At 34.6% G+C, this 13593-nt stretch overlaps 1 protein-coding gene across 2 annotated transcripts in view; it reads right to left on the bottom strand.

Moving 5' to 3' along the window:
- The window catches only part of CERT1 (ceramide transporter 1), a 113468-nt gene that overhangs the window by 96759 nt on the left and 3116 nt on the right, over window positions 1-13593 (bottom strand). For both annotated transcript variants that reach the window (XM_032848296.1, XM_032848305.1), the window contains exon 3: window positions 10392-10526. In XM_032848296.1, the coding sequence (XP_032704187.1) occupies window positions 10392-10526 (135 nt within the window). The remainder of the gene's footprint in view (window positions 1-10391; window positions 10527-13593) is intronic.

Below are 13593 nucleotides of genomic sequence, written 5' to 3'. Positions count from 1 at the left end.
AATTCTGTTTTTGAAATCAAGATTTTTACACTCTTGTATTCTTTTATTGATGCTTCCTTTCTTTGTTCTCTCTTCCTCAAGTTTCTACTGCTCAAATACCAAAATTTTTGGATCATTCCTTGAATTTTATCTTTTCTCTCATTCACTATCTTTTTTATCTTCCTGATTTTCTGGGAAATGTTTAGAATTCTATCTTCTAACCCTTCTGATTTCTTCATCACTGCTACCATATTTATAATTTCCAACAGCTCTTTTTAATCATTTCTTTTTATAGTATACATTGTTGTTTCATGATTCCAAATTCTCTGAGAATACAGAGAAAACAAATTTTCTTTATGTTTATGGATTTGAAAATTTGTTACCTCATCTTGCATTTATTCTCTTCATCTTTTTCATATTGGAAACCTCATATGACTGGTGGTCCTTGACTGTTCATTTCTAAGAGCTGGGGATCCACAAAGCTGACTGGAACCTGAAAAGTTATGTATGGGCAGTTTATCAAAGGCGAGCATCACTGCTGGCTAATCCAGTTGGGCTACTGTGTTGAAGAAGCTCTGATGTTATTTTTAGGTCCTTCCTCTTGGCCTGGTCAGATTCTCTAGACAAATCTCCAGCAATCTCCTGCCCTCAGTACGGAAATTTGTCACCTAAAGGTTGCTGAACCAGGTACGGGGGGGGGGAAAGGGTGAAGTTAAGGTATCAGTATTCACTTTACACACTTTCCCTAAATGTCCCTATTTTAGTATCATCCCTTGTTTTCAATTGTTTCTAATGCGCATTTCCACATTCTCCTGCCCAGAGACTATTTTATTCTCCCTGTAGAATAAATCTATCTTTGTCAGGTTAGTGCAGGGGTAGGTCAACCACCCAACTGGACAGAGCTGGAAAAGAAAAATCTGGGGATCTGACTGCTTCTTAAACTGATACTCTGTGTCCTCCCTAGTTTTTACAATTTTCACATCCAAATTCTTATTAAAGTATTATATTATTGCAATGTAAATCTAGTTCTCAGGTTTCCCAACTGATAATTTAGGATTTGGGTTTTCAGGATCTATTAACTCACTCTGCACTTGTCCATCTGTTTTCCAGCTTCTAAAATGCTCTCTTCTATTGTCTCCTCTCTGGTTCTCCCTTTTTGGTTTAATCCACTGACTTTGGGAAAGGAGATTAGATATATGCATCTTTATGGAGATGAATTTCCTAGTTTTTTAAAAGTCAATGAAACCATTTGACACCTTTAACAACAGGAGAAAACTTCACTGCATGAAACTGGGTTTATATGTAAGTTTCAAGAATCATTACCCAACCCTGTCTCCTGCCCTCAATACATTATCATTTTGGAGACCACCTTAATTTCTAGATGAGCCTCAACTAATCACAGCTTCTTGGTTTCTTGGTTCCTTACAATAAACTTGTAAGATCTTTTCCTAAGTGATAAATCCTCACTAGTGGGTACATATATTTTTAAAATAAATAACTGTTGGATGATATATATTCTCTAACTTGGGGACCAAAAGAATATATTGTTCTTTATCAGCCATGGTTTTCTTGTGTCAGTGAAGAAACAACAAAAGTCAAGCATACGGTAGCACTTACTCTAAAGCAGCAGCTCAACAGCAATACCAGCGAATTGACTATACAATGAGTTGTAAGCAGGTAATTTTAAATCTAAAGCGTTGTCACTTTAATTAAGTGACACTGTGCCACTGTATGCCCAAATTAAAAAATAAAAATGTAAAGAATGTGAGAAATGTTACTTCTCTACAAATAACCTATTTAAAAAAAACTAATAATAGTGCTACACTAGGAAATAAATAACCTTCAAGGGCTCCTAAGAACTCAGAGCACAAAGTCTACAAAATATACATTTAAATATGTTTTAAATGTAATTGATTTTTTGATGATAGTGACAAAAATCAGCCTTTTAGGTTAGGAGAAAATATTTGCCAAATATGTGTCTGATTAAAAAAAAAAACAAAACCCATTGGGGCGCCTGGGTGGCGCCTGGGTGGCTCAGTCTTTAAGCATCTGCCTTTGGCTCAGGTCATGATCTCAGGGTCCTGGGATTGAGCCCTGTATCAGGCTCTCTGCTTGTCGGGTAGCCTGCTTCTCCCTCTTCTCCCTCTCTCTCTGCCTGTTTTCCTTCTTTCACTCTGTCTCCCTCTGTCAAATAAATAAATAAAATCTTAAAAAAAAGAAACAACCCATCTCTGATAAAAGTTACAGTATCAGAATATAGAAGAACTTTCATATAAAGACAAACACAGAAAAAAAAGATTTGAACTGAGGTATCATGGAAAGGTATAAACAATGAGCAGATGAAAAGATATAAAACATTATTAGTCATTATGAAAATGCGAGTTGAAACAACAATGAGATATCACTATACAGCTACTAGAATGGTTAAAATAAAAACAAAAAACAAAAATGTTGAGCAACTGGAAATCTCATACATTGTTGGTAGGAAAATAAAATGGTATTGCCACGTTGGAAAACAGTTTGGGAGTTTCTAATAGAGTTAAACATACACTTACTGTATGATCCAGCAATACCACTCCTAGTCATCTACCTAAGAAAAATAAAAGCAAAAGTTTACACAAACAGCTGCATGTGAGTATTTACAGCAGCCTACTTACAGTAAACTAAATCCGGGTGCAAACACGTATCCCTCAATAGTGAAGGATAAACAACTGCGTACATCTATACAGTGGAAAGTACTCAGTAACAAAAAGGAACAAGTTAGGAATAAATGCAACAACATCGATGACTCTCAATAGCATTATGGTAAATGAAAAGCAAAACACAAAAAGCTTCATTGCTGTAGGATTCCATTTATATAACATTTTGGGAAAGGCAAAACTACAAGAACAGTGGTTTTCAGAAATTTGGGATAGGGAGGTAATTGACTACAGAGTCAGGAGAGAACCTTTTGGGGTGATGGAAATTGTGGCAATGATTATATGATTGTATACATTTATGAAAGCTGTAACTGTACACTTAGAAGGGGTGAATTTTACTGGATGTAAATTATACCTCAATAAATCCGAGTTTTAAGAAGGCATTACATGACTTAAAAAAACAATAAATAGTAGAACAAGGAAAAAAGTTTGTCAGAACATGCAGAAAACATATAAAAACTTAACTATTTTTATACATATGTATATATATATACACAAATAAAGGATATAGATAGATAAATAATATAGATATACACAGAATGAGAGAAAAGGAACCACTTGGTGCAGAAAAGTGGGTCGAAGGGGCGCTTGGATGGCTCAGTGGGTTAAAGCCTCTGCCTTCGGCTCAGGTCATGGTCTCAGGGCTCTGGGATCGAGTCCTGCATCTGGCTCTCTGCTCAGCAGGGAGCCTGCTTCCCCCTCTCTCTCTGCCTTCCTCTCTGCCTAAGTGTGATCTCTGTGTGTGTGTGTCAAATAAATAAAATCTTAAAAAAAAAAAAGTGATTGAAGAAATGAATGAGAACCTGTTCAAATAGGAAATGGAACATATGCTGGCTCTAGTAAGTTATCTGCAGCTTTGTCACCCTTTAATAAAAGGCTTTCCCACCTTCCCCTTTTCTTTATTTTTAAACTTCAGGCTTTGTTTCTAATACAAACGTTAAACAAAATAAACCTAAAGAAATCTGAGTGCTTATTATATACCAAGAACTGTACAAGTGCTTCTATGTTATTTTAATACACATAAGCATCCCATACTTAGATCTTATATCCTTCCCCCCTTAACCAGTTAAAGAAGGTGAAACTCAGAGAATTTAGTAATCTACCCAAAAGGTACCTGTGGCCATAAGAAGAGACAAGATGTAAACCCATGTCTGACTTCAGAGCCCATGAATGAAATATTCAGTACTCTGGAAATTAAGATATAATGCTAAATAAAAATCCTAAAGAAAAACTGGTATATGGGGGTGCCTGGGTGGCTCAGTGGGTTAAAGCCTCTGCCTTCGGCTCGAGTTGTGATCCCGGAGTCCTGGGATCAAGCCCCACGTGGGGCTCTCTGCTCAGCGGAGAGCCTGCTTCCTCCTCTCTCTCTGCCTGCCTTTCTGCTTACTTGTGATCTCGGCCTGCCAAATAAATAAAATCCTTAAAAAAAAATTTTTTTTTAAATTAAAAACTTGTATACGTGGCTTAAAAGACCTTCAAGAAAACTAAGAAAATAGCCTCTTTTTAACTATTTTCAGCAGGCAAATCTAGAAAATTATGTATATTCCTTGCTTTATGGAAACTTCAATGCTAAAATGCAGACTATATTTATTATAGAGATTTAACAGAAGGCATTAATAGTAAATCACAAATTTTAAAGAGCTGCTTTATAAATATTTAACAGGAATGTTCCTGCAAGTCTTACGCCAAATAAATGCATCATATATATAATTTTTTTTCCTATGCTCAGTGACATGTGATAACATAACACCAGATGGCAATCAGGAGACTTGGATTGTAGTCTTAACTCAGATATTTAGTGTTATGGGTTGAATCCTGTGCTCAAAATGTATATGCTGAGGCCCTAACCCTGCATAACTCAAAGTGTGATTTTATTTGGAAACAGGGTAATAGAGATGTAATTAGTTAGCATAAGGTTACACTGGAGTAGGCCCCTAATTCAATATGACTGGTGTCCTTACAAAAAGAGGAAATGTGGACATAAATATAACCACAGAGAGAACACTATGTGAACATGAACGCAAACATGGGAGTAATGCATCCATAAGCACCAGAATGCCAGATGGCCAGGAAACCACCAAAAGCAACAAAGGAACCAAACCTGATTACACCTTGATCTGAATACTAATCTCCGTATCTGTGAGACATTAAATTTCCTGGTTAAGCCACCCAGTTTGTGGTACTTTGTTAGGGCAAACCTAGCAAACTAATTACATTCTGTAATTAAATAATTCTGGGCAAATTATTTCAACATTCTGGGTCCTACATTTCAAGAGGTATATTTTTTTATATTTTTCCACTTATAAAACTTTTTACCAGGGGTGCCTGGTGGCTCAGTTAGTTAAGCTTTTTGCTTTCAGCTCAGGTCATGATTCCACAGTCTCGGATCAAGCCCTGCTGGATCTGTTCAGCAGGGAGCCTGCTTCTCCCTCCTCCTCTGCCTGCTGCTCCCTTTGCCTGCCTACTTGAGATCTCTCTCTCTCTCTACCAAATAAATAAATAGAATTTTAAAACAAAACGAAACCTTTTACCAACTATTTTAAGCATTTCCTATTATATTTGAATTATTTGAGTTATATTATTCCAGTTACACTCAAGTTACCTAAACATAGAAGATATTTCCAAATGAACTGAACAGATATTACTAGTTTTTCAAGGCATAAGTCTTAGCAGTTTAAGATTCTAATTCCTTCAGAGATTCATAGGCAATGCTCCTCAAATATGAATTACCAACTAATACCTTATCTAGTACTTTTACTTGTTGTGTATACCTTCCTCTTTCTACCAGTCCAATATAGCAAAATTATGTACTTCATAAAAAGCCAACTTCTTAAATTTCTCAATAATCTAGAATTCCTTGTATAATGATTATTTATGGCACACTACTCATCTTTGGTGATATCCAATTTGCTAAACATTATTCTGTATCATAATTTCTTACTTTACAATTCCAACTTCAAATACTCTTTGGATCTCATTAGTCTTTATTTGGCACTTACAACTTTTGTGTTTAGTTTTATAGTTTTCTTCAAGTTGAATACTTCCTTCCCTTGCTTTGACATCTCTATTAGCTTCTTTAATTTTGCCAGTATCTTTCGAGTTCTCCTTCAACCCCTACTTACCAAAGAGCTCTTTGGTTTTAATTTTCTAAAATCTAACAATAAACATTTTCACTAACTTTCAGTTTTCCCTCTGAATATATTAAATCATAAAATTGGTGGATATATCCCTATAGCCAACTTACAAGAGTAATAGGAATTCCATTGATTTGGTAATTAAAGACGTTCTACAAAATTTCAGACATACAAAGTCAGATACCTAGTGTGAGATGGGACTACAGACCCTAGACAAACCAATTCTAAAGACATTACAATTTTCATTATACCAAATATCTCTACCTACCTAAATCCCAAAACATCTTATCTTAGTAAATGCAAAGAAACCACTTCATTTATCTTCATGAAAGGATCATGAAATGCTGGTTGATGAAATATCAGTAACATAATTTTAAACATGCTGCAAAGAGAAGGAATAGGCAAACCAAGTGAAGAGAAGAGAGGGCAGAAACAACCTCAAGCATACACACAGGAATGTTAATATATAATGAAGGTGATATTTCAAGCCAGTAGAGAAAAGCTGAATTATTCAACTAATGACATTAGAATACACAGTCACTTGGAAAACAATAAAAAGCTAAATTCCTTCATCACTCCTTAGACTAAAAGGACTCTCACAGGAGTAAAATTCAAATGTAAATTTCAGATGAAAATATAGCTATGTATTATATTATAGTCTTTGAAGTGGTAAAGACTATCTAAACATAACTAAATGCAGAAGTCATAAAGGAAAAGGTCAATAAGAGTATGTAAAGAAGTTTAATTTCTGTAAGGCTATAAAAGACTATAAAACAACGAAAGAATATACAAATGACAAACTGGGGAAAATATCTGCAATAAATATGACAAATGGCCAATTACCATGTTATCAGGAGCTTCTATAAATCAGTAAGAAAAGAAAAAACAAGAATAAATGGAAGAGCAAAAAATATATAAATGGCCTACAAGCACATTAAGTTAGTCTCTTAAATAGAAAATGCAATTTAAAATATTAAGATACTATTTTTATCTAGCATTTTGACAAATATTTTAACATTCACCAAAACCAAATTTCTTCAATACTTCAGCATACGGGAAAAAAGATACTCATACATTACTGGTAAGAGTGAAAAGTGGTAATCTTTTGAATAAGTCATTTGCCAGTAACTATTAACGAATTTTAAAATGAGTGTTCCCACAATGTTTGCAATAAAAAAATTAGATATGAGGACGCCTGGGTGGCTCAGTTGGCTAAGCCACTGCCTTCAGATCAGGTCATGATCCCAGAGTCCTGGGATCGATTCCCATATCAGGCTTTCCCTGCTTTGTGGGGAGCCTGCTTCTCCCTTTTCCTCTGCCTCTCCCCCTGCTTTTGCTCTCTCTCTCTCTGTCAAATAAATAAATAAAATCTTTAAAAAAATTAGATATGATCTAAATGTCAAAAAAGGGGGGGCAAATAAACATGATATGGTACATCCATACAACTCAACAGAATACAGTAGTTAACACTCAAGTCACGCTAGAAGAAAACAAGTCAGAGAACAGTAGATGTAGCATGATGCTATTTGTGCAAATAAAAATGAAGGATATAAGCAAATAAATGCTTGTAAAGGCATACAAATTACTTGGAAGAAAAAAACCAGAAATTTTACTTTGTCTATTTCTTGAATGCAGGACTAAGAGCAAAGAGAAGCATTTACTTTTTAAACCTTTTCATGTCATGGATCCCATTTTTTTTTTTACCATGAATATTTTAAAAACAGAATTTTAAAAATAAAGAACAGTTTAAAAACTTCATAAACACTACTTTTGATTGAAGAAATACAACTAACATATTAAACATCTACAAGTTTTATTGAATGGGCTAGTTTTATTGAATGGGCTAGGTCTTAAGCAAGTAACAAACTATAATAATTCAGAAATTCAACTTTCTTTCTACATTTATTCTACATACAGATAACTTATTTTTCATAAAATAAAAAATACTTTTGTTTTTTTTCCTCACTCATTCATTATAAGCCCTTCTCATTAAGAATTACTTCCAAATAACAAATTCTCCCAGGAAATACTTTATTTTTTGAAAGTATTTCACCCAATTTATCATTGCATAGCCAAAGAACATGATTAAAAGAAATTAAGAATAAGTTAATTGTTAAAATAAGCGTGAATTTAACAATGAATTCAGTTCTATCAGAAAAGGTGGGCTCAGACACCAGGTTCACCAACAAGTAATATGTTAATGGTTAGAATTCTTTAAGTCTGGATTTCTTCACATATGAATAGTCAATTTTATAAGGGTGCCATGTGAGCAAATTCAACATTGACATTTACTTTTTGTCTTCAGAGATGAAGTGATACATATAATAGCCCATACTTAAGAAGAGCGAAGGATACCTATTTAACAGAGAAGATTAGTATTACATTTTTGTAATTTAACTCAAGTACATGTTCTATTTGTAAACTTCATTGTGAGAAGTTCACTGAATTCAGTTATATTTTGTAATTTCCTTGATGTATGTAACAGTGAACCTTTGAACCTACAGAGCAAGGAAGAGACTGAAAGCTGAAGGGGTTCAGGAATATAAATGTTTGTCCTTCTCCCTACAACCTGTTTCACCGTATCTAGGGCTACCACTCAGAATCTGCTGCCTCTTTCATCTTTTTACCTTCTCTATCACTACTTAGCTTAGTGAATACCACTTGGTCCCCTCCTCATCTCCTTTTAAATTGTTGTCACTCTCCCACCCGCTTTTTTTGACCATGTACCACAATGAAAGTTTTGCATGCAAATACAGGTATAACAACAACAACAAAAACGTACAAGGAAATAACACGTTGTTGGTTTTTTTTGTGAGCAGATGCAATGTAATTGTTTATTAAAATTTTTTCTTTTCCTTAAATAGGTCATGCACTACTATATATTTGTGCTCAAAACAAGATAACTATATTTAACTCTATAGAAACTAACAGGATAACTATATTTAACTCTATAGAAACTAACAGTACTCTAGGAATACTACTATTCAGTAAACAATAAAGATAAAATTTCATTCCTTCCACTTTCACATCAACCAACAATCTATTTTCAAAGAATCAAGCGTAATAACTAATAAGCGTCTGACAATATGCAAAAGGAAGGAGAGGAAGAATCAAGGAAAGACACCTCAAGATCAAAAACATGTTTGATTGAATCCATTATTCTGTCCTCTAGCATAATGATCTATCTCAAGGAAAATAAAACCCCAAAATACAAAACTATACACAACTTCAAAATACACCATATAATGTACAACATATATGTCAAAATAAATACTGAGCTTTTATGTTCAAAGTTTCTTTAAAATTTCTTTAAATTTAAATTTCTTTAAAATTGTTCTCAAGAATGGAGAGTAGTAGTTTCATTCTTAACACGTACAAACAATTCCTCCGTAAGTTTTTCCAACTCAATATTCAACTAAATTTGTTTTCAAACTCCGAATATACATGAGGGCCAGAATGTACGAAAAATAAGAGCAAAATAATGTAGGATTTTCCTCAGTGTAACATAAACATATATGTCAGATTTAGAAATCAACACAGATTCAAAGAGTACTTTTTACTTTTATAAGCAATATAATTTCTATCACACGAATTCTCTTTGAATGTATCAGTAAAATCTATTAGTTTTTAATATACCCACTTCTAGATTGGTAGTACAACAGCACCCTTAACTGACCTCCATTCAACTGACCCGCTTTAGCCAAAACCTTTTTTTTGCCCTTTTATTAAATGTGTCATGGCACACTGACTACTTTCAACTTATATGCTATTTTTAGCATATTTAACCACTTCTGATTCCACAGGTTCAGTTGTTTAACAAATCATTTGGTTGTTCCCAAACCTGTTTATGCCAGTTTACCTGTTGTGGTCCTTACATAATTAATATTACATAAGTCTGGAATACAAGTGCAAAAAGAGGGCTGTTTCTATATGAACTAAGTTGAATGCAAACAAAGTAGAATGACTCAATAAAGGTGAGTCATTCTTTAAAAAGGTATTGAATTAGACAAAGGTGAGACATCTGTAAAATACTAAGGAAACCATAAAGTGAGAAGAACCTCTACTTTAGTTTTTTCAAAACTATCCTTAAGGTTTTATTCCACTTTAGAGAAATCAAAACTGGAAATTGCAAACCATGCATTATGGATATAGTTTACAAGAACAAATTCTCTCAATTCCACATCCCAAAGAGATGGTGCTAACATTACATCAAAAAGCTGGCAAATAAATACAGATTTAAGTATTTTAAGTTAAAATTTTTAAATGTTAAGATACATTTTTTTAAAAATTTTCTGCTTTAATTTCTTCAATAACCTGCCATGTAACTGTCCTAATCTCATCAGATATGAAGTCTTCAAATACGTTTTTTTCTGAATCTCTTAAGGGCTTGCTCTAACAGCTAGAAAAATAGTATCTGTCTTTATAAAATAACTTCATGGAAAGAAGTATTAGACTCTATACTCCACAAAGGCAAAGATCTTCCTCTTTTATTCACAGATAGATCCCAATCATCTACCACAGCTCCCGGTACACAGCTAATGCTCAATAAATACTTGTTGAATGAAGAAGAGGAACTTACTGTGATGACAGCCTTGCTAAGACAGATGGATCCTCTGCAGCCATACTCTGTCTCGTCTTCAGATTTGTAGTAACTCAGAGTATTATTTTTTAAAACTACCCAACGATCTTGCCACCCATGAATGTAGTTTGTCCACTGGAGGTAAAGGTGGTGGTGGGGGGGAAACAAAATATACAAGTCAGTATTTTAGAGATCCAAACTTCTGAAACAGCTATCAATCTAAATTTAAAATGTGAAAAGTTCTAGCCTAACTGTAAACAGTAAAAATTACAAAAAGTGAGTTGAGATTTTCTAGATTGTATGATTTTCAGTAATTTTTACAAAATTATAAATATTGTATTTTCTTCTTTAACATTTGAGGAATAAAACATGCAGATTTCAGTTAAAAATTCTGTTTTTTGTGTGTGTTTTCATCCTCCCCTCTTCACCAACTTCATGACACCTAAGATTGTTTTGGTCTCTACCATAATTACCATATTCAACAGAAACCTTAAGTTTGATTATATAGCTTCTCATTCTCCTACACCAAGTACTGCAGGAAGACTTCAAATCAACACAAGTATGAAGCTAATCATGTCCAAATATTACTTTTGTTTAAGTTGTTCCTATATGAACAGGTACGATATTTATAACTATATTCAAGCAAAAATACTAGATCATTAATCTTTAAGTCTATATCAACTTTATTTTTCGTCCACAGAACTCATTATACATATTAAAAATAATTAATTCATTTTATTGAATTATTAAGATTTTTTAAGTCCAAGAGTAATAATACAACTATTAAAAAAAAAACCAACCTGGTTTTCAAAAACATACTTGAATTACCAGTTTCTAGTGCCTATAAACAGTTTCCATGTTGCTAACGTCTTGCTGCACGCTGCAGGTCACAATCAATAAACTTGCAAAGGCAGAAACGCAACCTCTATGGGAATTCTTGATTTTGCATATTTTTATGCCCTGGGGGTTTTATGTATGTATAGACAATTCCAAAAACTATCTAATTCCAACACTATCTGCCAAAAACTAATTCAAAATGGATTGTCAAAAATATACCACATTGGCTCAGGCTCTATACCCATTGAGAAATCTTTACTTTTCTATTCCCTATCAGCATGTTTGAGACAGTTCAGCTCTTAAATCTTCTAAGGCCCATCATTACGACCCCTCCCTGAGAGCTCATCCATGCCGGCAATTTAACACATTCTTTCCTACGAGCTCCCCAATCACCATTTCCTTATTTCCAACTCCATGTGACTTACCACCACTCATACACTGACTTGAAACAATGATGGTTACATACAAAACTGAATTATCTCCTCCTGTAAGGTGCACTTTCCTCCCTATGTTTCTATTTCCTTTGCTATAGTGGTATTTCTGCAGTCATTCAGAGTCAAACCCAGCTGAGTGTTCCTGTATTGTATGGAGAGAGTAGTGCATATAAAATCGGATAGACCCTATTGGTTATGTAAAGAGTTTTGACAAGTTATTTAACTTCTCCGAGCTTTATTTGCTTGTTATTTGAATGGCTGAAAAAAATCATGAATACTCCTACTATATTCATAAGAGATACTGTTTTTGTCAATCTTTATAGCCTGTCATCAACTCCTAGTCATCTTTCCTTCATATTAAACCCTAAATTTGGCTCTTCTCTATTTTCAATTAGTCCAATCAAATTATCAGGTTACCAGATCCTGAGAAGGCTTAACAACCTTACCTCTAGTATCTTCTGCATTTTCTTTCAAAACTTACATAATCTTATTTAATTATTAAGCACACTGACTTACTTATCTTACATATTAATCTCACTGAACCTCTAGCTCCAAAATTTACATGGACAACTCCCATTGCCTGTAATACAAATTGTTTAGAGTGGCATACCTTAATCTTACCTCACTTCTAATTACTGCCCCTCAGAGGGCTGGTAACTATGTGACTGTGGTCAAGTTACTTATCCTCTGTTTCTTTGTCAAACTCTACCTCTTAAAGTGGTCAAGATGAAACAAGAATAGACTTAAAACTCTGCCAGGCACACAGTATTTTCTTAGTTGGAACCAGAGTTATGCAGAACTAATGAAGCTTAACCTTCAGTGCAGTTCACTAGAACAGACCTCTTGCACAGTGACAGAATGGGTCCTAGCAATTGTATCTCCATTTTTAAAGTTTTTCTTATAGAGGACCCAATAAATTACACAAGCTTCAAGACCCTTTACTTAATAAATGTTAGCTCTCGGAGAAGGCAGATTTTTGCTTCTCATAACATTCCCTCACTCTTCCCAATCTCACAGAGATAAGGCAACACGCTACACACAGAAGAAGAATCAAAGGTTTCTGTTCCCAATAATCCAGCATGCAAATTTCAAGAGGAAAACAATACATTTAGAATAAGTCAGAACCAGTTACAAATAAAATACTATGGGAACTCAAGGGAAGGAGATCTGAAATGGCTGGCAAAAGAAGAAAAGGCTTCATGGTAAGAATAGAGTTTGAGATAAACTCTAACGATGGGGGTTCCTGGGTGCCGAGGTTGGTTAAGCAGCTGTCTATGGCTCAGGTCACAATCCCAGGGTCCTCGGATAGAGCCCTGACACTGCGCTCCCCGCTCAGCAGGGGATCTGCTTCTGCTTCTCCCTCTGCCCCTCCCCCCTGCTTGTGGTCTAGTGCTCTCTCTCAAACATAATCTTTTAAAAAAAACCCTCTAAAGAGGGATAGAATTTCAAACAGCTAGGTATGTGGAGAAATAGATAAGGTAAACCTTGAAGGATGGAGAGAATTCACAAGAAGCTTGACGGCATTTATTTTATCCAGGCTGTTTCTCTCAAGTCCCAGTAAGGAAGGCATGAATCTTTTCCCATCAACATCCATCCTGATATTTGTTATAACCACCTAGAATTACTGTCTATCCAGTATTTGTGGAACCTAAAGTAGCTCAGCGGGATAGCTGCCTTCGGCTCAGGTCATGATTCCCCGGGCCCTGGGACAGAGCCCTGCAGCAGACTCCTTGCTCAGGGGAGAATCTGCTTCTCTCTTTCTCTCTTTCTCTCTAACCTGGCCCCGTGTTCATTCTCTCTCTCCCTCTCTCTCTCAAATAAACAAAATCTTAAAAAAAAAAAAAAAAAAGTGATTCCATAGAAAATATGCATCATAGGTATTTCCATGTATTTTAAATTACCACACAGAAAAATTAAAAATTTGGACTGGT

The sequence above is a fragment of the Lontra canadensis genome, unplaced genomic scaffold (assembly GCF_010015895.1).
Source record: "Lontra canadensis isolate GAN:19392208 unplaced genomic scaffold, GSC_riverotter_1.0 scaffold4, whole genome shotgun sequence".
Taxonomy (NCBI): domain Eukaryota; kingdom Metazoa; phylum Chordata; class Mammalia; order Carnivora; family Mustelidae; genus Lontra; species Lontra canadensis.
Note: the sequence above shows the minus strand (reverse complement) of the source record. Positions and strands in the feature narration are given on the sequence as shown.